The following is a 26,907-nucleotide window of genomic DNA, read 5'->3' on the forward strand; positions in this document are numbered from 1 at the left end:
CACATGCAGATGATAACTCCTCCCAGGAAAAGACATAGCAAAAGCAGCTTTGACATGGATTTATACTTAGAAGAGCAGCTGCAGGCTTACTGGGAAGGAGTTCACAATATCGGCTCTTGGATTATAAGCAGAAAAACCCAGCTTGATTCTGGAAAGGAAGGAAATATGACAAATAATGCTTCTCATCATGACCTGCAAGTGAATTCCAAGGATTCTCTACTTTGGAACAACCACCAATAGACAGAAAGCTTAAAAAGATGGAGCTTGGAAAGGCAAAGCTGCTGAGAACCGGCCTCAATGCTTTATATCAGGCCATCCACCCTGTGCATGGAATTGCCTGGACAGATGGGAAGCAAGTGATACTGACTGCATTATACTATCACAACAGAGAGCTAAAGTTTGGAGAGTCCAGTGTTGTTGGTCAGTTCGAACATGTTCATGGACTTTATTGGGGCCCATGTTGCTCTACAGACGCCCCAGCTCTGCTTGCTGTTCAGCATAAAAAGCATGTTAGCATCTGGCAGCTGGCTTACAGCACTGCAGAGAAGCACAAACCTTTGATTTCTCAGACTTGTGAAGTTGGTGAGTCATTGCCACTGCTTTCTCAGGGCTGTGTCTGGCATCCAAAGAAGGAAGTCTTGGCTGTGCTTACAAAAAGAGATGCTTCAGTCTTATATGCTGTTCGTACTGACAATACTAGAGTGAAGGCAGATATCAAAAGCAGTGGTCTTATCCACTCTGCTTGCTGGACTAAGGATGGTAATCGTTTAGTAGTTGCTATAGGCAGTGCCCTGCATTCCTACATCTGGGATGATGCTCAGAAAACTCTAAGTAACTGCTCCTTTTGCCCAGTCTTTGATGTGGGAGGTTATATCTGTGCTATAGAAGCCACACTGGATTTCCAAATTGCTGTAGCTACTGAGCTTCCTTTCGATAACATCTGTGGTTTGAATGCAGGCCTTGCATTTGATATGCCATCTGGTGCAGAAACTGGTTCTATGATCTCACAGTCTGCTCTCGTGTTTGGCGATGAGGAATACTCCATGGATCTGCGAAGAAAGTCCACAGATTCAGACAGATCTGGTGCTGATTCAATTGCTGCTTCTTCATCAGGTCCTGTGGATTTAACCCATATCCTTGCAAACCACCGTTGGTCTGATCCCGGTCCTCTCATTCCTGTGAAATGCAAAGACTCTGCAGCAACAAATGGCCAAGATTCTTCTCACTTGATCTTGGTCACTTTTGAGAGGAAGGTAACGACCACCAGAAAAGTCACAATCCCAGGTATTCTGGTTCCTGATATAATGGCATTTGACCTTAGAGCTCAGATTGTGGCAGTGGCCTCTAATACTTCTAACATTGTTTTGGTGTATTCAGTAACCTCTTCCTGCATGCCTCATATTCAGCAAATCCGTCTGGAAAAAAATGAAAGACCAAAGGGCCTCTGCTTTTTGACAGATAAACTCTTGTTAATGCTGATTGGCAAGCAAAAGTTCTCTGAGACAAGTCTCATTCCATCTTCAAGTTCAGACAGGTATGTAATGCGTTTCATGGTCAAAGAATTGATGGTTGATGAAGATCCTTCAGCATTCCCTGAGACTAAGCAGAATATGCTTTATAACTTTGAATCCTCTGTTAGTATACCCGGAAAAAGGAAATTCTTTGAAAATCTTGCTACAGAAGACCAGCCTCAAAGTAGGAAGCTGTTAATACCGAGAAGCACCATTATTCAGTCTCCTAGTGGCAGGAGAAGACTCATTGAAGAAGTAAAGAGCCCTAGTTATGAACAGAGCTCTTCATCAAGTGTGAGTGACCTGGATGAAAAAAGGCTTCCGGGTGACTCCTTGGTGGCCTTAGAAACATTGGATGCTGAACCTACCAACCGTTCAATGTCTCTTCTTGGTTTTGGAACACCTTCCAGGCTTTCCAGAAGACCAGCTTCCCCTGAAGTCCAGTTCAATGTGTTCCAAGAAACAGCAAGTTCTCCTAAAACCAACAATTTGCCAAGGGAAAGAGGAATGAGTCACATATCTAGAAATTTAGAGAGACTTTGTGGCAGCTTCAATGAGTTACAACTGAGTCTTTCTGAAATAACAGACTTTGATAAAAATGGGAGGATATCTTTAGCTTATCCATGCTCACAGGAACCGCCTCTTGTTCATATCACTTACCAGGTAAATTTTGTTGTCAGCTTAAAAATATTGTGACAGGAGACTGAATTTCTAAGCAATCATTTATGGATTTAGCTTTAAATCATGAGGATGTAGTTTAACTCTTACCAGTCCATGAGAAATGTGACCTGAGTTTGGCACCAAGCTTAATCTAAAATGATATTACAATTTGTTATGGAAATAATAACACAGGATGATGTGGGTAACTTAAAGGACACTTTACATGGTGTGGTGGGTTGAGAGAAGGCCTAGCTCTCCCTCCCCCACAAAGAGGAAAAAAAAAACACAGCTAACTCAGTCAGAAAAGCAAAAGGAATGCTATATTTACAAGCAAAAATGAAATGCAGGTTATATATATATATACAATATACAGTATTTACAATATATATACAGAAATATACAGCAAAGAAAAGTACAGGAACAAAACTCCCTCCTCCGGACAGAGGAGGGTTCCCCCTCTGTACCCCCCTCTCTCCCCCTACCTCCCTTTTTTCCCAAAAAGGGCTAGAGAGAGAGAAAAGGTAATTAATAAGGATGAAATTTTGTTAGGCCTCAAAAACGCATGCAGTATTAGTGCTTATCTGGTATCCAAGGTCAAACTCCGGCTGCTCAGAAGCAGACAGGCTGGGAAAGCAGGACAGAGAGAAACTGAGAAAAATTCCAACTGAACTCAAACTTAAAGTTGCATTCTACCAATCTACCAATGAAATTAGTTTAGAATATCTGATTGTTTTTGTTATTATTCCAAAACATTCAGCCAGAGTGTTCCAGCACTGTCCCTCTCTTAAAGGCACAGCCTCAAACGGTCACACATGGGAAAGCTGTGTCTGTTTGCTCTTCTTTCATTATGCACAACTGTCTTAGATACTAGCTGATTTTGTGTGCATCTATAGAAGAGAGAACAGAGCTAAACAGTTTTTAATGCACTAAAGATTTACACTTTAATGTAGTGCAAAGATGAGTTCATGAGGAGGGTGGTACAGCAGCCCACCAGAAACATAAGAAATTCAAACTCAAGCTCAGATCCAGAGACTGACAATGCTAGACTCTCATGAAGAGTACTGAAGTACTGAATCTCAATTTATGGAAAATTCAGGTGGGCATGATGTGAAGGTGGCTTATTTCTACTTTCATTTCTCACCACTAATATTCACAGTCAGACATGCTCAATTTGTAAAATGTATTACCACTTCCCATTTTCTGCAAAAAAGATGTCTGTCAAATCATTAAGTACCTATCCCACTCTTATTTTGGCAAAATTCCAATAGGCTTCAAGAAGAATTTTAACTAAGGGATGTAGGCTGAGTAATTATTTTTGGCTATTATTCTCAGTGTTGTTTACAATAGTACTAATGTGATACTGATAATACTTTTGGTCATGCTGGTGCTAGTGGTACTGCTGCTAAAACTGGGGTCCCTTTGAGGATGTAGATGCCAATTATAAATGCATTCTTATTTACAGCAACATAAGCAGCATTATGTCAGAATAATACATTGCCTCGTGATGATGCCAAAATATCTCCAACAAATTTGACGTCCTTTTACTTTAAAGAAATCCATACAGACATCTAAGTACACATCCTTAAACACTCATTAAGGGAATATTCATTACTTCTTAGCAATTGTTTACTTGGCATTTAAGCAGGTTTTAGTATGTTGGGTACTCTGGATAAAAGCAAAACTTTGATCTTAGCCAATAATTTAACTTGAATACATTTTACAAATTCTGGTGAAAAAAGCACTGTATCTATTTTAAATAACTCAGGATATTATTTGCCAAGAGTCAGGCCCTTCTGATCTCCAGCACATTCAAATTAATTCTGATTTCTTAAAATAAATCAACTTATGTATTTAGCAAGCAGCCTTATCTCTTGGATTTGACTGGATTGACTTTTCCAAAGAGAAGTTTTTCTTTGTGACATGTAACAGTAACCTAAGATCTGAAGTCACTGTGCATGTTTGCTTGCACAAGCAGTAAGAATTAGCTATATCATTTCTTTTCTTTGGCAACAGCAAAAAAAAAAATATTACTGTTTCTAAAATACTAACTACAGACTAACAGATTACAGACTAAAAGACTACATTCAGAAATGAAGATTCATATTTGTCTGAACGGGTTAGTTTCACTTTGAGCACTGCATTACAATGACTCAGAAAAGTGCCACTTAATGTCTTTCAGACACAGAGCTGTGTTGTGAAAGTCTCAATGAATGCATTGCATAGTTCAGCCCCTCTTCTGAAATCTAACAGGATCACAGCATGATGCCAAAAAACATTGAAAAATAGACTGATGGCAGAAAGACCTCCAGACAGACCAGGAATTATTTGCTTCAGAGCCAGTTAATAATTTTCTCAGAAAATAGTTGTTTTGATTACTTTAGATTCAAGCATCTGAACCTTGTTTCTCCTTCAGGAGCTGATTAGCACTCTGTGAGAGTGCTGGGCTGTGGGTTTCAGCCAGGCTTTGCATTCACAGTGCAAAAAGTCAGGAAACAGCTTTATTGCCTTCTGATATAAATATCAGCCTGTGGAAAACATTCTAAGTGTTAGAAACACTGCAGTCCAGTCAATAATATGGCTATTATCTTTCAGCTTTTTGTGCCAAGTGCATGTCTTCTTAAGTGTTTGTATAATCCTCAGTACAGCAGCAGCTCTATCTTGATTGAGAAATCTATCGTAGAATAAAATAGAAAGATCTGTACTGCATAATCATATTTATGCATTTAAAACTTAAAAGGATAATAGATTAAAATGTGGCAATAATTAATGGGCAGTTGTGAACACTGCTGGGTAATGCAGAAGCATTATTGATGTATTTATGTGTGGTTCCAGTTTTGCTTAGAAAACCATAATATAAACCAGAATGTGTATTATTTAATAATTCATAATGTTTGCTTACTAGTCTTCAACATGTTTGTTTATTCTGTTAGTACTAGCCTACCTAGAACTCCTCTGAAGTCACATCCATGATGTACTACCTGAATTTATATTCTTTGTAGCCTACAGCCATAAAAGAAAAACATGATCACTCACGCTTTAGAAATGTCACTGCACTACTGCCTGTGTAATAACATTCAGCCACCAGAGGTGACTTGATCATTCAAGCCTGAAAAGCAAATATTATTGCTCTTCCATCACATACAGACCTGTGATTCAGGATAGTATGGGAGGGCAGACAGAGAAACACAATAAGAGGGTATTACTTCAAAAGAAAAAAATAACAAAAAGGAGAGAGGAAGATCTGCCAAAGCTTTGTTTCTGTTTTGTTTTGCAAAGAGATCCTTTTCTCATCCTTTTCTCCTAGCAAAGAAACAAGTAAAGCATTTGTCACTGTGTCCCACAGCATCCTTCTGGAGAAACTGGCTCCTCCTGGCTTGGATAGGTGGATGCAGGGTAAAAACCTGTCAGGCCCAAAGAGTGGTGGTGAACAGAGTGAGATCCAGTCACTAATGGTGTTCCCCAGGGCTCTTTGTTGTGGCCAGTTCTGTTTAATACCATTATCAATGACCTGGACAATGGGATTTAGTGCTCCCTCAGTAAGTCTGCACATAATGCTAAGGTGGGAGGGAGTGTTGATCTGCTTGAGGGCAGGAAGGTTCTACAGAGGAGAGATTGTAGTGAGGTGGGTGTTGGTCTCTTCTCCTTAGTTACGAGAGATAGCACAAGAGAAATGGCCTCAAGTTGCACCAGCAGGGGTTTAGATTGGATATTAGGAGAAACTTCTTGACTGAAAGTTTTCTCAAAGACTGGAACAGGCTCCACAGAGAGGTGGTTCAATCCATCTGTGGAGGTGTTTAAAAGATGCAGAGATGTTGTGCTAAGGGGCATGGTTTAGACAATGGCAGAATTACACAATGGTTTGGCTCAATGATAGAATAGAATAGAATTAACCAGGTTGAAAGAGACCTTAGAGATCCTTGAGTCCAATCTATCATCCAACACTATCTTAAAGGTTTTTTCCAACCAAAGCAATTCTATGATTCTATGAATATTTAAACTATGCTCATTTAAAAGCTAATTACAATGGAAATAAAGTAAATTTGGATATGAAATTAGTGGCATTTAGACAAACTTTTTCTTGAGGAAAAAGATCCATCTTAAAACTCCTAGATTTTGCTCACAAACAGCATTGTCAAAAGTGTGTATCACTGAGAGCATATACCACATCATTAAACAAGAAATAAATATTCTTTCAGCATTTATTCACAATTATTTCCTTTTCTTAATACCCAACAATAATTTTATACAAGTCAGTTTGTATTTCTATAGCACCTTCATGAAATTTACTGTGGGGAACATTATTGCCCAGGTCATCTATAAAATAAACAGGCTATTTTACACAGAGCTGAGAGATGAATAGAAAGGATCCTAAAGCTCTTCTGATAGAAATACATGAAACAGAGATAAAGGAAGGAGGTATAAGTGTGACACAGTAAAATTACCAAAAAACAGGCTGGAATGATCAGCTGTAGTAAGACCATGAACCTTTCTTAAATCCAAATGATAATTTTGGCTTGCATGATGGAAGGGGAAGGTGATGTGAGTGACCTCTGGAGTAAGAAACTAGTCAGCCACCCTGAAGTTTAGAGGCAAGGTATTTAGGATGACCACAAAAGAAAGACCTGCTGTAGTCAAGAGGTGTGATCAATGCATGGATTATATTTTGAGCGAAGGTTGAAGAATTGGTTAAGAACAAATTCTGACAACAATGTTCTGAATCTGATCAACAGCAGACAGGCAGGGTTTGTAGAGGAGACACAATATGTTTTATTAGAGCAGATTGTTGGATACATTAGATGCAAGTGAAAAGGAATATGTAGTGTCAAAAATTAATCCAAGTTTTTGTACTGTGCAAAGAAACTAAAATCCCACACTCAAGATATAAAGATCACAAAAGCACAATCATGAGGACAATGACAGTACACCTGGAATAGTAGTTGCAGGACTATTAACAGGGAGCCAAGAGCAGAGGAGTCCTAGAATTTTATTTGAAATGATGATGTACACTATAAATGCAAACTGCACTGGGATTTAAGCACCCTGAGCACCTGTGGTGGGTTTGGAAGGGGTAAGGCCAAGAAGCCTCTTCCCTCCCCCCTGTGAAGTAAAAGGGAAAAAAAAAACTCACAAGCTGAATTAGCAAAGCAGTGGAGCTATATTTACAAAGCAATGTAGGATTTGCAGGGGGATATTTACAAATTTACAATATATACAAAGATATACAACAGAGTAACACAGAAATGAGAGTGACCCCCCTCTGGACAGAGGGGGTTCCCCACCTCCGCTCTCCCCTCTCTCCCCCCCTTTCCCCAGAGTGGGATAGAAAGAGAGAGAAAAGAGAGGAAAAAAAAAAATGTTAGAAGCAGTTTGTGTTAATTGGAAAGGAATTAATATACAGGCCTGGTATCTCGTTTTCAAGGCCGAGGCCTTGGCAGAAAGCCCAGCACAGACAGAGCTGCTCTGTGGAGGAGCGGAAGCAAGACTGACAGAAAAGTCATGGAAATGTCCAGTTCACTCCCAGTTCCGAAGGTGCTTCCTCCCACTCTCCCAATGAAATTAGTTTAGACTATTCCTTCCGTTTACCAACTTCCGTCCACCATATTCCCTTTCTTAAGGGGGCAACGTCAACCGGCCACAGTCCACCCCTTCTAAACAATTTCATTGGCTGTTCACACTGTCCATCCAATCCAAAACGATATTTACAGTTCGTGAGCAAAGTTCATAGTCCATTCCGGCTATGCTCAGATGTAGATGATTCAAAAGTCCAAGAAAATCAGAAAATGAGAAAAATGGAAAACAGTTCATTTCTTCACTGACAAAGCGAAGAAAAGGGAAACAGGGATTCTCAGGGTCTCTTAGTTGACGCAGGGCTCTCAGGGATCTCAGGGTTCGTGCACCGTAGATTCCTCGTTGATTCTCCTCTGGACGCGATGTAGCTGTACAGCAGTTCGAAATTAACCTCTTTCAGCCAAAGTTAAATTTCTTTGTGGAATACACTGAATTTCACCATTCTCTTGCATTACCCAATAAGTGTGACCCGGACCTTCAGCTGAAACCACCCCTCGGACAGGTTTAGCCTCTCCTGAGGGTGAAAATACCCAAACAGTTTTACCTAACAGATTCTTTTCTCTAACAACAGGAACTCTATCACCTTCTACTTTCCGTAGCAAATCTGAATGTGCAGGTCCAGCTCGGTTCACTGAACCTCTACTATTTACCAGCCAGGTTGCTTGTGCTAAATGCTTTTCCCAGTTTTTCAAAGATCCACCTCCCATGGCTTTGAGAGTGGTCTTCAACAAACCGTTGTAGCGTTCAATCTTCCCTGAAGCTGGTGCATAGTAGGGAATGTGGAATATCCACTCAATACCGTGCTCTTTTGCCCAGCTCTTTACAAGGTTGTTCTTGAAATGAGTTCCGTTGTCTGACTCAATCCTCTCTGGAGTTCCGTGTCTCCACAGGATCTGTCTCTCCAGACCGAGAATGGTGTTGCGTGCAGTTGCATGTGGAACTGGATAAGTTTCCAACCATCCAGTGTTTGCCTCTACCATAGTAAGCACGTATTGCTTACCAGAACGAGAACGTGGTAGAGTGATGTAGTCAATCTGCCAAGCTTCACCATACTTGTACTTGGACCATCTGTCACCATACCACAAGGGCTTAAGTCGTTTTGCCTGCTTAATAGCAGCACAAATGTCACAGTCATGGATGACTTGTGTGATAGCATCCATGGAAATGTCTATGGATCTGTCACGAGCCCATTGGTATGTTGCATCTCTGCCTTGATGTCCTGACGAATCGTGAGCCCACCGAGCTAAGAATATCTCACCTCGGTGTTTCCAGTTGAGATCAAGATTAGAGTCCATGTCTACTTGAGAAACTCTTGCAGCTAGATCTGCCTGATGGTTGTGTTGCTGTTCCTCAGTAGCTTTGCTCTTAGGAATGTGAGCATCGATGTGTCTCACTTTCACTGGAATTCTCTCGATTCGATCAGCAATGTCCTGCCACAGGTTGGCTGCCCAAATGGGTTTTCCTTTTCTCTGCCAACCACTCTTCTTCCAGTTCTTTAGCCAACCCCATAGAGCATTGGCTACCATCCATGAGTCGGTGTAGAGATAAAGCTTTGGCCATCTCTCACGTTCAGCCACGTCGAGAGCTAGCTGGACAGCTTTTACCTCTGCGAACTGACTGGATTCTCCTTCTCCATCTTTCGCCTCTGCAACTCGGCGTGTTGGACTCCACACTGCAGACTTCCACCTTCGCTTGTTCCCAACAAGACGACAGGAACCGTCTGTGAACAAAGCATATTTCTTTTCATCATCAGAGAGGTCATTGTAAGGAGGAGCTTTCTCAGCACGAGTTACTTTCTCCTCTGGAGGTTTGGCCAACTTGAGATCACCTCCACTAGCCCAGGTCTTTCAAGATTTCCCATTCGAGCTCTCTGTGTTATCAGAGCCATCCACTTAGACCAGGTTGAGTCTGTGGCATGATGTGGTGTGGATTCTTTGCCTTTGAACATCCAATTCAAAACTGGTAATCTGGGAGCTAGAAGAAGTTGTGATTCAGTTCCAATCACTTCAGAAGATGCTTTTACTCCTTCATAGGCAGCTAAAATTTCTTTCTCTGTTGGAGGATAATTAGCTTCCGAACCTCTGTAACCTCGACTCCAGAAACCAAGAGGTCGTCCACGTGTCTCACCTGGAGCTTTTTTGCCACAAGCACCAGGTTGGACCATTGTCACTTGCAGCCGTGTACAAAATGTTCTTAATGTCTGGACCATCTCGGACAGGTCCCAGACCCATTGCTTGAATCACCTCTTGCTTTATCTGGTCAAAGGCTGCTTGTTGTTCAGGTCCCCAGTGGAAATGGTTTCTCTTTCGAGTCACATCATACAGAGGTTTCACAATCTGACTGTATCCAGGAATGTGCAGTCTCCAAAATCCCACTATCCCCAAGAAACGTAGGGTCTCTTGCTTGTTTGTGGGACTTGCCATGGTAGAGACTCTATTTACCACATCCACTGGAATGTGTCGGCGTCCATCCTGCCACCGCACTCCCAGAAACTGAATCTCTGTGGTAGGTCCTTTCACCTTGTCTCGCTTGATGGCAAAACCTGCATCCAGAAGAATGTCAATGATTTTGTTACCTTTCTTGAAGACTTCCTCAGCAGTTTTGCCCCAGACGATGATGTCATCAATGAACTGGATGTGTTCTGGAGCACCTCCTTTCTCCAGAGCATCGTGGATCACTGCATGAGAGATGCTTGAGCTGTGGATCCAGCCCATTGGCAGCCTGTTGAAAGTGTACTGGATTCCTCTCCAGGTGAAAGCAAACTGAGGCCTGCATTCCTCTGCTATGGGAATAGAGAAAAATGCATTAGCAATGTCTATGGTAGCATACCATTTGGCCTCTTTGGATTCCAGCTCATACTGTAGCTCCATCATGTCTGGTACTGCTGCACTCATAGGTGGTGTCACTTCATTCAAGGCTCAGTAGTCTACCGTCAGACGCCAATCTCCATTCTGCTTCCGCACAGGCCACACTGGACTGTTGAAAGGTGAATGAGTTTTGCTGACGACTTTCTGACTTTCCAACTGACGAATCAGATTCTGAATGGGCAACAAAGAGTCACGGTTGGTTCTGTATTGTCTGTGATGCACAGTCTGAGAAGCAACCGGCAATTTAATGTCCTGTATCTTATGTTGTCCCACAACTGCAGATTCATCAGAAAGTTCAGGTCTGGCAGACAGCTTCAATTTTTGTCCATCAATTTCTATTGAAGCTACTCCAAAAGCCCATTTGTAACCTCTAGGGTCTTTGAAACGCCCTTCTCTCAGAAAGTCAATTCCCAAAATACAAGGTGCGTCAGGTCCGGTCACAACTGTATGCTTCCTCCATTGTTTACCAGTTAAACTTATATTAACCTCTAGCTTACTTAACTCTTGAGATCCACCAGTGACTCCCAGAATAGTTATAGACTCTGATCCCTGATAATTTGATGGTATTATGGTGCACTGAGCTCCTGTGTCAACCAAGGCCCTGTACTTCCGAAATTGTGAAGTGCCAGGCCACTGGATGTACACATCCCAATAGATTCTATTATCTCTGTTATCCCTCTCCTCCCCCTGGCGGGAGGCAGGGCACCCCTAGTTATGGGGAACATGCGCACATGTGCATTGCACATATTGTGCAGGGTTATAACTTTGCATGTTATAACTGGAGCCACTGTTGGAGCTACTATGGTCGTTCTGGGGAACTGTGGAAGTAACAGCTACCCTTCTGGTATTGCTACCTCGGGTTCTGCCACTTTGCAATTCCCTCAATCTCCTGAATAGATTAGAAGTTGGTTGGCCATCCCAGCGGTTCATGTTCTCACCAAACTGATCACGCAGAGTTATCCAAATAGTTCTACGTGATTGCCTTGGTGGTCTGTTTTGGAACGACCTGTTTTGGAAAGTCCTGTTTTGGAATGACCTGTTCTGGAATGACCTCCTTGGAGGATGTGTATTCCTCACAGATGAAACTTGTACCCACCTGGAGGAAGAATTGAAATTATCCTTCTGTGCCAATTGGTGTATGGAATCTTTCAGATCCTTCATGCAATTCTCAATTTTTCCAGACAGAGTTTCAATGGCTGAAACCAAAGAACCACGTGTCATGCTATCCTCCAATTGTCTCATTTGATCACTGAATTGGCCAACCGTAGGAGAAGCTCCACCATAACTTCTTGACACAATTCTGCTTGCCAGAATGTTTGCATAATTGGAAGGAGCAAGTTTGATGATCTTTTTAGCAAGACCAATACCCACAGGAATGTCATCAGGATTCAGAGTTTCATGTTCACCATAGAGTAGCTCTCTAACAGCAAATTCTCTCAAGCGCTTAATTCCCTCATCTATGGTAGTCCAGGGTTTAGGATTCCATGGGAGATCATCTCGGGAAGGGTATCTCAGGGCAACCGCTATTAAAAGGCGTATCCACAGATTAACCTTACCGAGAGCTTCGCCTAGATGTCTATCTATTCCATTGTCCCTTGAGAGAGTTCCTAACTGAGCTGCTGACTTGTCTCCAACTGTTAGAGCTGAAGCACCTGTATCATAACACCTACTAAGCCAAGCTAGAACTGGCTCCTTATCTGCCCTGGTGAAATCTTTACGGACATTTCGCAATTCCTCCCGGGGCGAAGAACAGTCCGTAATATCATCTTCATCTTCATCTCCCTGAATTCTTTGCCCATATAATCCTGCTGTCATTCTCCTAAGGATCTCTTTAAGCTGAGAACCACCTTTGCCAGCTGCCTTCCTAACTTCATCTCTATCCTGCTTTGATCTCACTAGGTTAACTAGATCTTTAAAACAAACCTTCTCTTCCTCCTGAGCAGGATCTTTTAGAGTAGAGGGCCCCTCACCAGGATCAGTCTCCTCCTCTTCTTCTCCATCTTTGCCCTTTCCAGCTCTAGTCTTTAAAGGAGCCACCTTAACTGGAGCTGTGTTCGAATTTACAGCCACCTTAATGGAAGCTGACAGGTCCTGAGATAAATCAGCTGCTGGGGCAGTGACTTCCGGTCCCACCGAGGGAGTGGGCGGAAGTGACGTTGCTCCATTACTGGCTGACGGAGAAGAAGAAGGAAGAGAAGGAGTAGGAGAAGGAGTAGGCGCCATGTTGATACCAGCCGATGCCCTTGGCTGCTTGCCAGAATCAGCAAAGTCATTTAGAGCTGCTTTACCAATTAACTTTTTAGCCTTCTTTTTAACTGACACGGGTTCTCCACAGTCCTCATCACTAGATGACTCTGGGACTGATCGAGAGCCACGGCGTTTTCTTTTTGATCTAGTTTTAATAACAAAACAAGCTCTGGACACCTTTCTCTCTCGCCGTAAAGAAATCAGGAGATACACGATAATTATCACCAGCAGCAGAATTATAGACATGAAATATAGACATGAAATAAATCACCTTTGGATCCCAGGCATCACCTAAAGTTACTGTCTCCTCAGGCGGAATCTTAAAACCCTTTATCTCAATTACAGGCTTATGCTTCTCTGACAGGTTCACTAGGGATGCAATTGGAATGACCTACATAAAGGTAAGCAAAGATATTAAGATAAAGATACTAAGATCTCCACCAAAATAAAATCAGGATCCACCAAAAATCAAACAGGAATCACATCACCCATAGAAATCATTATAAGAAAAGGGCACAGTACCAAACCTAAATACTACTACCTGTGTTGATGCTGCACAAGGCCTGATGAAACATAGAATTCTTAATGTCAAAAATCATAGTTCCCATTCTTCTTCAGTGCTCTTGCTTAGCCATTGAACTCTCTTTTCATTGTCTCCTATAAGGCAGCCTGGAGAAGAGGAGGCTCCAGGGAGACTTTATAGACTTTCTGGCAGCTTTCCAGTATTTGAAGTAGGCCTACAGGATAGCTGGAGAAGGAGTTTTTACAAAGGCATATAGTGATGGGACAAAGAGTAATGGCTTCAGCCTGGAAGAAGCTAGGATTGAGATTAGACATTAGGAAGATGAGGGTAGTGAAGCACTGGAACAGGTTGCCCAGAGGAGTTGTGAAGGCTCCAGCCCTGGAAGTGTTCAAAGCCAAACTGGATGGGGCCTTGAGCAACCTTTTCTAGTAGGAGGTGTCCCTACCCATGACAGGGGTTCGACCTAGATGATCTTGAAGGTTGCTTCCAACCCAAACCATTCTGTGATGTGAAAATTTATTTTAAATCCCTGTAGCTCAGTACCATACTTGAAATCATAGCACAGGGAAAACTGTTCAACAGCAGAGAAAGAAATATAGAAGAAGTACTAAAATGATTCTTCTACTAATAGGAGAAATATAAAATGATTAGGGAATTAGATGGAAGCAAGGTAGTAAAGGGTTATAGTAATGTGAAAAAAAAGGAAACTATTTACTAGTGGATTTTCTCAAGACTGATTTCAGGCTAATCTAAAAGTTTCATTAACAATCTCGTGATATATGCTAATAAAATCTATGTATGGCATAACATCAGTGGTATTTTCAATAGAGGATCAGGATATTGTACCTGTAATTTAATGAGCTTAGTATCTAGAATTAAAACCATGGATGGAAATGAACTAATATGAAATGCATGATATTTTCCATCATTAATAGAAGGAATTTCACTTATAAACGGGATGTTCATTAGCTGGAACAAGCAAGGATAACAAAAGCTTTCACATGTAGTCAAAAGATGACTATGAATCAAAAATTAGACACATTTATGAAAAGATGCTAAGTGGAGGTACATCAGTGAGGTACCTCCAGTAAGCAAGGCAATACCAGGTAACAGCTGTGAGGTCTCATCTGGAAAACAGCTTACATTTCTAGACATCAATTTGCAAGAAAGACACAAAGTGCAATTGATCACTAGCTCAGTGTTAGTTAAAGCAATTCTGGTTGGCAGTATATTCTTATTTACCTTAGTCATTGAATTTAAGTTTATGAAGGTGATCTTAGCATCCAGGCAAGTGTGGGGAGTTCATTAGGAAATAAAAGAGAAATTGTAAAAAATGTCAAGACAGGGCTAGGCTGAGCTAGTTGACTGCTCAGTGGGGTTCATAAAAGGAATTAAAAACATGTTTATTTATTGTGCAGGTATATAGCGTGCAAAATCCAATCCAGAAACTTTCTTTGCCTTATGAAATTAATTTTCTTTTCATATATATTTGCATTCCAAAATCTGAGTTTTAAAAGACAGTTTGGACACACTGTGAGAGGTTGCCTGCTGCCCAGAAGACATTTTATAGGCTATAAAGTGTGATCAAGGGACAGACTGACAACGATGAAGGAAAATAATTCTTGAATTGATGGTTTCTTTCTGCTGGATTTTTGTTGAGGGAGGGATGGACAGGAAACTGGCTGAAGAAACTTAATCTGAAAATATCAATTAACATATGTGGAAATGTATATATTTCTATGTTCTTAGACTAAACTTTGGATTAGGATAAAAAAATGAATATTCAGGGATTAATGTTGATTAATGTCAGTGGTGGTGGTGAAGCACTAGAACAGGTTGCCCAGATAAGTTGTGGAAGCTCCAGCTCTGGAAATGTTCAAAACCATCCTGGACGTGACCTTGAACAACCTGGTTTAGTGGGAGGTGTCCTTGCTCATGGCAGGTGTTTGGACCTAGATGATCTTTAAGATCCCTTCCAACCCAACTCATTCTATGATTTTAACTCAAGAATTGTTAAGTCCTGGCTTCTACTGGAGATAAATAGTAATAGAGCAAAGCCAGATACATACTTTGGGAAGAGGTGAATTGACATTTGTCTCGGTCCGGAGAGGGAAAGAGACTTAGTTCTTTTGAATATTCCCGTGATGTGAAATTAGAGGCACAAACAAGGCCAAAATATCAACAGCTAGACTATTTATTACATAAATAAAGTGGGAATAAGAAGGGGAGAGGGAGAAAATAGAGAGGGAGAGAAAGAGAGAGAGAAGAGGAAAGGAATTATATTACCACACCCTTCACCCCCCCCAAGACAGTTTGAGTCTGTGGAGGAAAGGTGCTGCAGGAGATGTTGGGTCTGTAGAGAAACAGTGCTGAGGCTTTGGCTGGAGAAGAGATGTGGTCCTCTGGGCAGCCTGGGTCTGTAGAGAGAAATGGTGCTGAGGCTTTGGCTGGAGAAGAGATGTGGTCCTCTGGGCAGCCTGGGTCTGTAGAGAAAGGGTGCTGAGGCTTTGGCTGGAGAAGAGATGTGGTCCTCTGGGCAGCCTGGGTCTGTAGAGAAAGGGTGCTGAGGCTTTGGCTGGAGAAGAGATGTGGTCCTCTGGGCAGCCTCTTCAGCTCCATGAGTTGCAGCAGGTGGAACTTAGGACACGGAGATAAGGTTCAGCCTGCTTCTTCCAGGCTCCATGGCCTCCTTTCCCCGGAGCAGCATTGTCCCGGCCTTTCCCATCTCTCGTGCTTTCTTTCTCAGCGGCATTGTCCTGTGTTTTCCTTCTGCGTTTTTCTCCTGCGTTTTTCTTCTTTTAATCATCCAGTTCGCGGGACACAGTCCCCCACATTTTTCTTCCACAAACCAGTAGTAGCTCAAGTCTTTTATACAGTTTTTAGTCCTTAGGTATGTGTCCAAGTATTGTCCCTCAGGAATTCCAGGGGCCAGGCGTTCATCCTTAGGTCTTGTCCTGAAGGCTTGATGGCTGGGTCCTTGGGTCCATTGTTGTAGGCCAGCTGCAGTCCAGTGTTATCATGATGCAATCGCAAGGTGATTTGCATCCAGGATTGGTAGACAGGATTCCTACATGACCTTTGCACCTTCCTTCCAGTGGCTCTGCCCAACACATATCAGCTATTGTCTGGGCAAGCAGCAAGTGATTTTATCTTTGTTGAGTCACACCAGGAGAGCCAACTTTTAGTCTCTCACATCATTGAAAAACAATTGTCCACGGATTAAGTCATGAAAATGAGAAGTACTAAGGTGAGGTTTTAGCTGTATTTCTAACTCTGTCACAAATTACTTCCATGACCTTAAGTAAATCTCTTAATCTTCCTGTGTAGTGGGTTGATCATCTACAAAAATGGAATGCTGACAATTATGTACTACTCAAGAAGACATATTATCATCACTTAAACATTAAAAAAAAAAGTGAAATAATTAAAACAGACAAAGATTCTTGACCTGACATAAATTGCCAGCAGACAAAACTAAAGATTAATTTATCAATACAAACAGAAGTATATGACAAAGACAGAGAGAAGATCCGATATGAATGGTCCCAAGTGATGAAAGACAAACAACTCTGAAACTTCAGCTTTTAATTCTGTACCTCAAAAACAGGTTAGGATGAAAAATAGATGTGGTGTAGTTTTGTATACACAAAAATGCCTTTCACTTCCAATGGCTGTTCCAATAATACACTGCAAGGCTAAGATGAAAATATACTAGAACAAAGTCAGCCTTGGCCTATATTTCCGCTCTGCTGATTTCAAAGCAGAGCTAGATTGTTTTCTGATTATTCTTGAGCTGAAGCATATCGATGTGAAAAAAGGCAGGTAAGGCAATAAGCCCATCTCTTTTACAGTCCACTTCTTCCTACAATTCATTAACTGAAGTACAAGTTTGGATAAACTGCTATTTCAACCTTAATTCAGGAAAATGAAGTAGTTGTTGGATGTGCTAATTCATAATATGCAGCAATGAAAAGCTCTGCACAAATACCTGTACAGACAAATAACATTTGTGCTGACTCCTAAACATTCAGCCCATGGAGTTCTTAGTGTATTTAGGTTCAATAGAATATAGTGCTATATAATTTGAAGAGACCTCAAAATGATAAAGAAGTTCTGCTATATAGTTAAAGCTGTAATTAAAAAGTGACTAGTGCTTTATCACTAAGAGGGAGGTGATTCTCCCCCTCTACTCCACTCTTTTTTGATCCCACCTGGAGCTCTCAGCACAAGAAGGACATGGAACTGTTATAGCAGGACAGAAGGGGGCCTCAATGATGATCAGAGGACTGGAGCACCTCGCCTATGAAGATAGACTGAGAGAGCTGGGGTCACTCAGTCTGGAGAACTAAAGACTCCAGGGAGACCTTATAGCTGTCCACTATTTCAAGGGGGCCTACAGGATACTTGGAGAGTGATGCCATGAATATGCCACTTTTATATTCAAGTGTGTTCTCCTAGTGAATAGCAGAGCAAATTCCAGGGATGTAAATCAATACATTCCCTCTCTCTCAAAGAAAGTCACAGCATTCCAAAGCTTCATTGCTCTGACATCTTTTCAGAGAGACTACTGCTATATTCAGTCTCTCTGTGCCAGAACTGAGGTTATTTCACTGGGATGGAATAGCTGACCAAGGACTATCAAAACCACCCACGCTTACAACTGAAACTGAGCAGAGGACTCATTTGCTCTGGTAGCATCCTGGATAACTTTATTCCAGGCATGATATATTCCCTACTACTGAATTGACTCTTCAGGCAGAAAGGTGCAACAGATGCATCTCTGCATGACCTCATATATTACATTTACAGGGCTGATGCAGTTTTGAGCTACATAAGCACACAAAGCAAAAAGCAAAGGGACATACTCCTCTTCGTGGGGGACTATGAGACTACACTTAGAACTGCACTGTATCATGGCATCATCTATAAATTGTAGCAAAACCAGACAAAGCAAAATGACTAAAGAACTGAAAGGAGGAAGGGTTAAAAGAACTCAGGCATAATGTCTAAGCCTTTTACAAGATCTTTTCCTTTACATGCATGTATTTGAAGAAAAGTTTTTCAAATGGAGCAGTTACAGAAGAAACAAAAGATGTTCTCCTCTGTGATGGCAAGATCCACTTGAATTTAGTCCAGCAGCTGTTTGATCTGCCTGTCATTGAAATGAAACACGGTATGTTCTTTTTATTTCAGTAACTGGTTTCACCTGAGATGTTTAGCAATTGAGATAGTATATGTTTTGCTTTATCTGAAAGAGGCTGAGAGAGTTGGGGTTGTTCAGCCTGGAGAAGAGAAGGCTCCAGGGAAACCTTATGGTAGCCTTCCAGTATTTGAAAGGAGGCTACAGGATAGCTAGAGAGGAACTTTTTACAAAGACATGTAGTGATAGCATGAGAGTAATGGCTTCAAACTGGAAGGAGCCAAATTTAGATTAGATATTAGGAAGAAATTCTTCACCATCAGGATGGTGAAGCACTGGAACAGGTTGCCCAGAGAATCAGTGGAGGCTTCAACTGTGGAAGTGTTCAATGACAGGGTGGATGGGGCCTTGAGCAACCTGGTCTAATGGGAGCTGCCCCTGCCCATAGCAGGGGGTTGGAACTAGATGAACTTTAAGGTCTCTTCCAACCCAAAGTGTTATATGATTCTATGAAATACTGCAGAACATCTCTTGAAATAGCTTAAAATGCTAAGTGACTGCAGAACTACTTACTACCAGAGCAATGCCTCTACAGAGGAAGGTTGAGAAAATAATCAGCACACTGTGTTACCTGGAAATAGAAATGCTTCCTTTAGACCTTTTGGCATTTTGCCTTGCCCATCTTTACAAGCATGTCCCACACATGACAACAGAGAGCAGAATGGAGGAAAAAAAAAATTCTCAGACCTTGATATACATATATGCATCATGTAGCATTTGGGATTATTTTAATGTAAGAGTAGACCTCAGTGTTCCAATTTGCCAAACTCGCTGCTCTACCATCTACCACTGATAAACTTGTAAGGACAGAGGCAGTTAAGGAAATCCTAGTCCCAGACTGGTCTCTGAATTACCTTGTCCCTATCTATTCATGTATGCTACTTTCTCAGCAGTTCACATACTATTATTTTTCACCCATTTCTCTATAATGCTTCTGATGGCTCTTCTCATCATAGCTGAAGTATATTATGATCTTACAATACACAGTAGTTGGCTATAATTATGATGTTCTTGCATAATTTCCATGATGAGAGATCCATGAATTACTCTGTCTTACCTCTTGTCTTAGCTCCTGACAGTCTGAGACATACCTGCTTAATTGGTATATTCTGTCCTATGATAAATTAATTCAATTGTTGGTGGGGAAAAAAAAAAAAGGGAAGTAATAATTTAAGGTCTAGTTTTCTAAATAATGGCAGTTACATACCAGACTGCTACATAACAAGATTATTGATGAAAAAGAAGCCAGGCCTGGGATGGCACTGATCCTGGCACCAAGGACAGTGGGAGAGAGATGTAAGATATGCACCATTCTGCCATTCATATTCTACTTATTTCCTTGATGTTATGAGACCACAAGAATGAAGAAAAGAGGCTACAAATACAGCGTAGATCAAGGAAGTTGCCTTTATCCCAGACATATTGGTCTATTTTGGTTTTACCCTGACTTACAGCAGTTTCTGAGAGTTATTTCAGAAGATAAGGATATGCAGGTGTTATATTTTTGCCACCAATCTCTATGGAGGCACATATGAAAAACCTCTACTAGCTGCAGAGGCCTCAGCTATTTTCCAATGGCTTCTCTGCCTGTGTTGACAGGCAGCTTTGCAGGACACAGAGTTTGCCCTTGAGTTTGGAAACAAATACCCCATGATGAAAAAAAAAGAATTTAGAACTCAGTATGAAAATAATAAATAATGGGCCTAAGAAACCCTATTTTCAGGTTTGCAGAACATTACTTCTCAATTTCATGCATTAGATTTCAGTGATATCAAAAAGACAGTGTCTTAAAATCTTGTAACATGTTCCTCTTTCTGTTCAATGTGGTGCTCAGCTTTTCTGAAACTGAGTCTGAGCAAAAAGAACAACTGAAACAAGAACTCTCCCAAATCCTGTAAAATTATCAGGTCTGGGGAAGTAGTTGTGTAGCTCTTTATTCAGTTCTGATCAGTGCAAGTTTGTTCCTAAATCTTTTCTTTACCACAAGCCATGAATATTAAATGTGATGTTTAGAAAGATCACTCCCATCCTTTAATGCTATACAATTAAAGGGGATGGAATGAAATGCATGCTTGTATTGCAATGACAGACTGGTATATTTTACTGTGAATAAACAATTATACTTGGGGGGGGAAAGTTCACAATTGCAGGCCAAATTCATACCCAGAGCAAGGCTATGAAGATCATCCAAGTTATACCAGCAGTGAACTTGGCCTCATCACTTGCACTTTAAGCCCAGGACAGTAATACCATTACCTATACTAAATATAGCCATATAGTCATATAGTGCCCTGGTGTTAGCAGACAGAAGTCTCTCTTTTCAGCATGTCATCATCATCATAATTTTGCATAGCAAAAAGGTTCTACATTCTGCAAAAGCTTTTCCACTACAGGCATGTTTTGCAGGATATACTTCAAAGCAAGTGTGAGCAACAACACATAGCATTTTAATCATTTCAGTAGATGGAAAGAAAACATCCCAAGAGTCTGACAAAAGAGTATGCTTTATCAGTTTGACCAACAATGTAACTACCAGTTTGGACAGGGGAATTTCCACTTTCAGGCCCATTGCTTATGGAATCTGAAGTCTGTCCAGAATTAGAAAGTATTAAGTGGAGAAGATTAAAGATTCATGGTTTGGAATGACAATCTTCTTATGATGTAACAACACGCAGTAGTGGAGCAGCCTGGAAAAGTGCTTTGCGAATATTTATAAGGCAGGGAGATTTGCCTTGTCCAGGAATATGCTTCATTATGACAGATGAAAATTAAGCATGGTTCTTCTGGACTTCCTACACTTCCTTTTTTCTTTTCCACATTCCTTTTCAAAACACAATTTTACCACTCAAAATTAAAAATCACTACAGGGCATTTTTCCCCTCAAATCTCTGCTCAGTACTAACAATTGTATGCTATACAAAAAACATGAGATAGAAGGGCTCCCAAAATCCTTCTCAGTTGTTAGAGATCGCCTTCATTTTCACAAAATGTCAAACATTTTATGTCAAACAAATGAACAAAAAAGACAAATAGAGAATTCACTAATTTCTATAAGAACAGCAATATCCAATCCAAAAGGAAACATATTAATCACTAGAAAGAAAACATATCTGGTACATGTAGCTTCAATGTCAAGCTGATTTGCAAAGAGAAGTAAAAAGGAAGTAGGTTTACTTTCTGCTTCTTTGTAATACAGAAAGTGAACCATAATACTTTTGATGTCTTTAGTTTTCAATCTTGCCATGTTTTTTTCTAAAAAAAAATTTAAAAACCCACCATATCATTCATATCTTGTTCCTCCTCTTCTCTATAAGAAGATTTGATAGATAATTAAAGGAAAATAAATTTTGTTCTATCATCATTTGTAAGTGATCTTTTGTAAACGACTATATCTTTTGTACATCATCTTCAAGGTGTAACTTTCGCTATACAAACTTGAAAACATCCTGAACAATCTTGGCTTGACAGAAAAGGAGATGGAAACCCCTGCTTCCTTCTGGAATAAATACAGCACAACATTTCCTTTTCAGTTTTTCTGATCTCTTCAACATTTGGGTAAAGCAGATGAGCAAAAATGATAAGAAGTCACTAGAACAAAAGTCATCATGGAAAGGCTGGCTGGGCTTTCAGAATAGGGGGATACTTAATACTTTATCAGAACTAGCAAAAATGCATCTTGGTTTTCAACTTAATTTAAATAAGGGACAAAATGCCTCAAACCTTTCAAGACCTTTCATTAATCTCCCTTTCACATGTACACAAAGGTGTGTTTAGCATGGGTTGTCAGACCTTAATGTCATTAGCATAATAAGGCTTTACTGCACAAAAAGAAAGCCTCCTGTGCTTGTGTGCTGGCTGACTTTTACAAATGTGCTTATGCATTTTATATAACCACAGCAGTACCCTCATTTTCCTTTTTTTTTTTTTTTTTCCTTAATTTTTGTAGGCTCTTCCTGGATTGTGCTCACTGCAGACAAGGATGGCTTTGTGCCATTAATATTCAAAGCAACACAAGAGATAGTCATAAGGGATGGAACTGACAGTTCAGAAGTCTGTGAAAGTCACTCCCACAAGAAAAGCATTTCAGTGCAACCACCAAGCAGAGTGACATAATTTCTGAACAAAGATGCCAATGACCTTCTTTTCTAATACAATACAGACGTGTTCTGCAGCATCAGAAACTGAGTGACTAGAAAGATGTCTTCACTACTTTCAATATATTTAAACCGTGAAGTATGTGCATGGTTACACTATCCCTAAATCCTAGAGTTGGTTTGCCCCTCGTGATTTCTTCTGAAGGGTGAGACCTAGTACATGTGGTGAAGGCACATTATGCCCCAATACTGAATCTTGTCCCAGCATGTGGGCAAGTTCCCCCTCCCTCTAGGAGGGAGACAAAAGCCAAGGCGTTAGCCAGGCTTGCACGTACCCAGCGCATGCAGCGCTTGTGCTGACACCAAGTATGGGCATAATTCTAGCTTCACGCTTTCTATAGGCTGAAGCCAGTTGCTTATGAGAGTGCCCAGCCTCGAGGAATCTATAAGTGTCACCCCAGTTGGTGAACACGTTGCCCCCTCATTTACTTTGTCTCCGTGCCTGCTCGAGAGAGCAACTCTCGAGCTGCAGCCTTTGCCATTGAGCTTATTGTTGTTAGCTTCTGTTATACATGCACGCATACTGGAAGCCTCTGCATCGTTGAAGAAGCCAGAGGGAGGACCTTCGCTAAGCCTGAGGAGCTCAGCATTGCTACAACCAGTCGTGCCGATCGGAAGAGCCCATCGTGCCACCGGAGGACTGGACCAACCCCCGCGGGTAAGATCTGCCCAGTTGCCGGGGAGAAGGGACTTGATCAATACCGAGTCCACGTATGCTTAGCCCCGCCGTAGCGGGAGAGACGCCGCCGAGTGCCGCTCTGAGGAGCCGCCGAGTGCCGCTCTGAGCCCTGTGAATTCCAGGGAAAACCAAAGCATTGTTCGTGCTTATATTGCACCGGACCCGGGACCACTACGAGAGTCCTGTTGCTCCTTTAACCTCATTAAAGAGAATCCGCCGCCTAACGCAGCCGCATTCTTTCCCTGAGGCTGTTTGCATCAGCCCCGAGAACCGCCGTGGTTGGGCCGACCCCCGTAGCTTCGCCTGCTTCCGTCGTTCGAGCCCGCCTACCGGCCACCGTCGTCCCGCCCTGCCGTGCGAGCCGACTTCTGAGGGCCGACCCCACGGACCGACCCTGTCCAGGACCGATCCCTGTTGTCTGAAGGGAATTGAATATCGTTCACGTGCTTTCCACCCACTAGCACTCAGTTCAAAGTATCCGCGTCTAGCAGAGTAAGCGCTGACGCATAGAAAGATTGTAATATTGCTGTGTATAGCCAGAAACCGCCCGCGTCCCGCCGAGTCTCCATCTAGTGGCCAAGCGGCGGAACTGCACCCTTCGTTATATAAATATAGAAAGGGTTTATAGATAGTTCAATTACGTTATAATCATAACACTAAGCCAGTTGTGGAATCTATTTCACGAACGTGCACTAGAACATGTAAATAAGTTGGTGATTCATCGGTTATTAATAGTTTGATAATTAATAAAAATTATATTTTTCATAATTCATATTTCATATTCATAAATTTAATAACCTCTTCACCACAATATGGCGCAGCGAGCAGGGTGCACAGCTGTGAAATATTTCCATAACTTGGGATACAAAATTACAGCCCCAGACTTGGAATGGGCAAAATTAAATTGTAAAAATATAGATGGCATTTTTGCAAAGCTAAGCGAACCCAGCAGCGAACACGCTGTCCTGATGGCATCTTGTATTATACAGATGCAGGAGGAAATTAAATTCTTTGACCAAAAGGTTTCCCAATTAGAAAGGGAACTGGCGAAGTCAGAGGCACAAAGCCAGAGACTTCATGATTTATTTGAGCTGCACATAAAAGAGATCATGTCTGTTTTCAAGTCTCAATGGCAATCACATGCTACCTATGAAGTAGCCAGGGCACATGACCCACGAGAGCCAGGCTCTCCTATTCTGTTTGTTCCAGATGACAAGCAGGAGCTAGCTGATTTTGATTCAGCTACTGGTACTAATGGCTGCCAGTGGACTAGAGCGGAGAGATTAATCTCTACTTTGTGGTCTACAGTCCACACAAGACTGAAGAAAATACAGAGCATTAACAAAAAAGTGGGATGGAAAAAAAAGAAAAGTGCTTCAGGCTCTCTTTGCTATTCCAGATGGATCTCATGGAAACCTGCAGCGTTTTCAGAAATGCTTAATTTTTACATGAAAATGTTCAATCACTAGAAGGGTTGCATCACTGCCTCCTGTCAGTGTCTTCTTACATAGCATGTATATTACACATGCACATGCAGAAGAGAAAGAAAACCCCTTGCAAAGTAAATTAAGGATCAGTGACATTGAATATAAATTTCATTTAGCTAAATGCAGGGGTCTGTACTGAACTTGTCATCTAGACTCCTCTGAGTCTAAAAAAAAACAAAACCAAAACCAACCAAACCAAAAAAAGCACTTCTGCAGAAGATTACTCATGCCCTAACATATATTTGTATAAGTGATCATGGTGAACCTTCCCCATTAAAGAAGTAAATAAGTGCCTATTCCTTTCCAATGACTGCAAAAGCAGGCCAGGGTGACTAGCTTAAAGACAATTACATTCAGTCAGATGAAACTCACCATTAGAGATAAGAGGCAATACAGACACACATGAGAAGTACGCAGACAGTCATGAAAATGGAACTATCATGATTACAGTGACAAAAATAGGCATAAGAGAAGAACTTAATGAACTCCTTAACTTTATTCTTCTGAATGAAAAGAGATGAGTAGAGTGTAATGAGTACATTAGGGTCTGGAGATCTGGTCTTGTGAGATGCAGCTAAGGGAACAGGGTTTGTTTAGTCTGGAGAAAAGGAGGCTGAGGGGAGGCCTTTCTCTCTACAACTTCTTGAAAGGAGGTTGTAGCAAGGTGGGGGTCAGCTTCTTCTCCCAAATAACAAGTGAAAGGACAAGAGGAAATGGCATCAAGTTGCACCAGGGGAGGTTTAAATTGCAGATTAGAAGAAATTTTCTGACTGAAGGGGTTCTTAAACACTGGAACAGGCTGCCCAGGGAGGTGGTTGAATCCCCATTGTGACCATTTGAGGCTATGCCTTTAAGAAAGGGACACCATGGCCGAGTGTTTTATAAACAAAGGACAGGTCTAAACTAATTTCATTGGTGGATAGGCAGAGTACTGCCTTAAGTTTTGATTCCCAGTGAGACTAGTCTCAGTCTTGCACTTTTTCCCCCTCCTTTCGCAGCTTACAGCTTCTGGGCTCTCGGCCAGACTGACCTTGGACAGATAAGGCCTCTACTAACATATTCTGCTTTAATTAACAATTGCTCTTTTTCTCTCTTTCTAACCCTCTTTGGGGAAAACGGGGAGAAAAGGGGGGTACAGGGGGGAGAACCCTCCTCAGCAGAGGAGGGAATTTTGTTCCTGTATTACTTTGTTGTATATTTCTGTGTATATATTGTAAATACTGTAAATTGTGTATATATATATATATCCTGCAGCCCCACTTGTAAATACAGCACATTTTCCTTTTGCTTATCCCGCTGTGGTTTTTCTTTCATTTTTTTCCCCCCTTCATTTACGGGGGGGGGGAAGGCTGAGGCCTTCCCCTCAACCCTCGACACCCATTCTTGGAGCTGTTTAAAAGATGCATAGACCAGACTTGGTAGACTTAGATAATGGTTGGTTGGACTTGATGATCCATAAAGGTCTTTTCCAAATGAAGCAATTCCATGATTCTACAAGTAGCCATGTGTGTGAGGCCTAGCACTTTGTGCTGCTGAACATGCCCCAGAAGAAACCATGGAATGGCATGAATGCTTTACCCTGTACATTCATGGAAACATAAAAGGAATGAGACTTATTTAAGCTACTATTAAAACATTTTTCACACTGTGAATTTTGAGTCTTGTTAATACTTGCAGAGGATCTTTTTTCTTTTCCTGGGGACCATGGCAAGCCTGCTTACTAGGGCACAGATATGCTAAAATCCAATTACAATACTTCACCCCATACCAAGGCTGGGTTGAGAAGGTAGATCTGTGGTCTGAAGGCATTTAATAGGTTTGGAGGTTTAGCAGTAATACTGTCCCAGTGATGCTGTCAGAAACATCATGAGGAACAGTTTCAATTCCTGGTATAAAGAAACAATTTCAATTAATTGAATTAAATAAAGTCTGTCCCATGCAAGTATCCTCCCACAGACAAAACAGTCAGCACTCTGAATCACCTATGACCAGAGGTATGCTCTGTAGCTGA

At 41.4% G+C, this 26,907-nt stretch overlaps 1 protein-coding gene across 2 annotated transcripts; it reads left to right on the top strand.

Moving 5' to 3' along the window:
• Positions 1-26,548, top strand: WDCP (WD repeat and coiled coil containing). Of its 2 annotated transcripts, XM_068143131.1 has the most exons (3): positions 4-2,174; positions 18,429-18,549; positions 22,523-26,548. In XM_068143131.1, the coding sequence occupies exons 1-3, from the start codon at positions 258-260 to the stop codon at positions 22,687-22,689; spliced, it is 2,205 nt and encodes a 734-aa protein (XP_067999232.1). In that variant the 5' UTR covers positions 4-257; the 3' UTR covers positions 22,690-26,548. The 2 variants fall into 2 exon arrangements, with proteins under 2 accessions (XP_067999234.1, XP_067999232.1); XM_068143133.1 differs by lacking the exon at positions 18,429-18,549 and having other exon boundaries at positions 1-2,174; positions 22,523-22,655.
• The last annotated feature ends 359 nt before the right edge of the window (positions 26,549-26,907 follow it).

This window comes from Melanerpes formicivorus, unplaced genomic scaffold (assembly GCF_026170545.1).
Source record: "Melanerpes formicivorus ecotype bairdi unplaced genomic scaffold, bMelFor1.0.p_v2 SCAF_9, whole genome shotgun sequence".
Classification (NCBI taxonomy): Eukaryota; Metazoa; Chordata; class Aves; order Piciformes; family Picidae; genus Melanerpes; species Melanerpes formicivorus.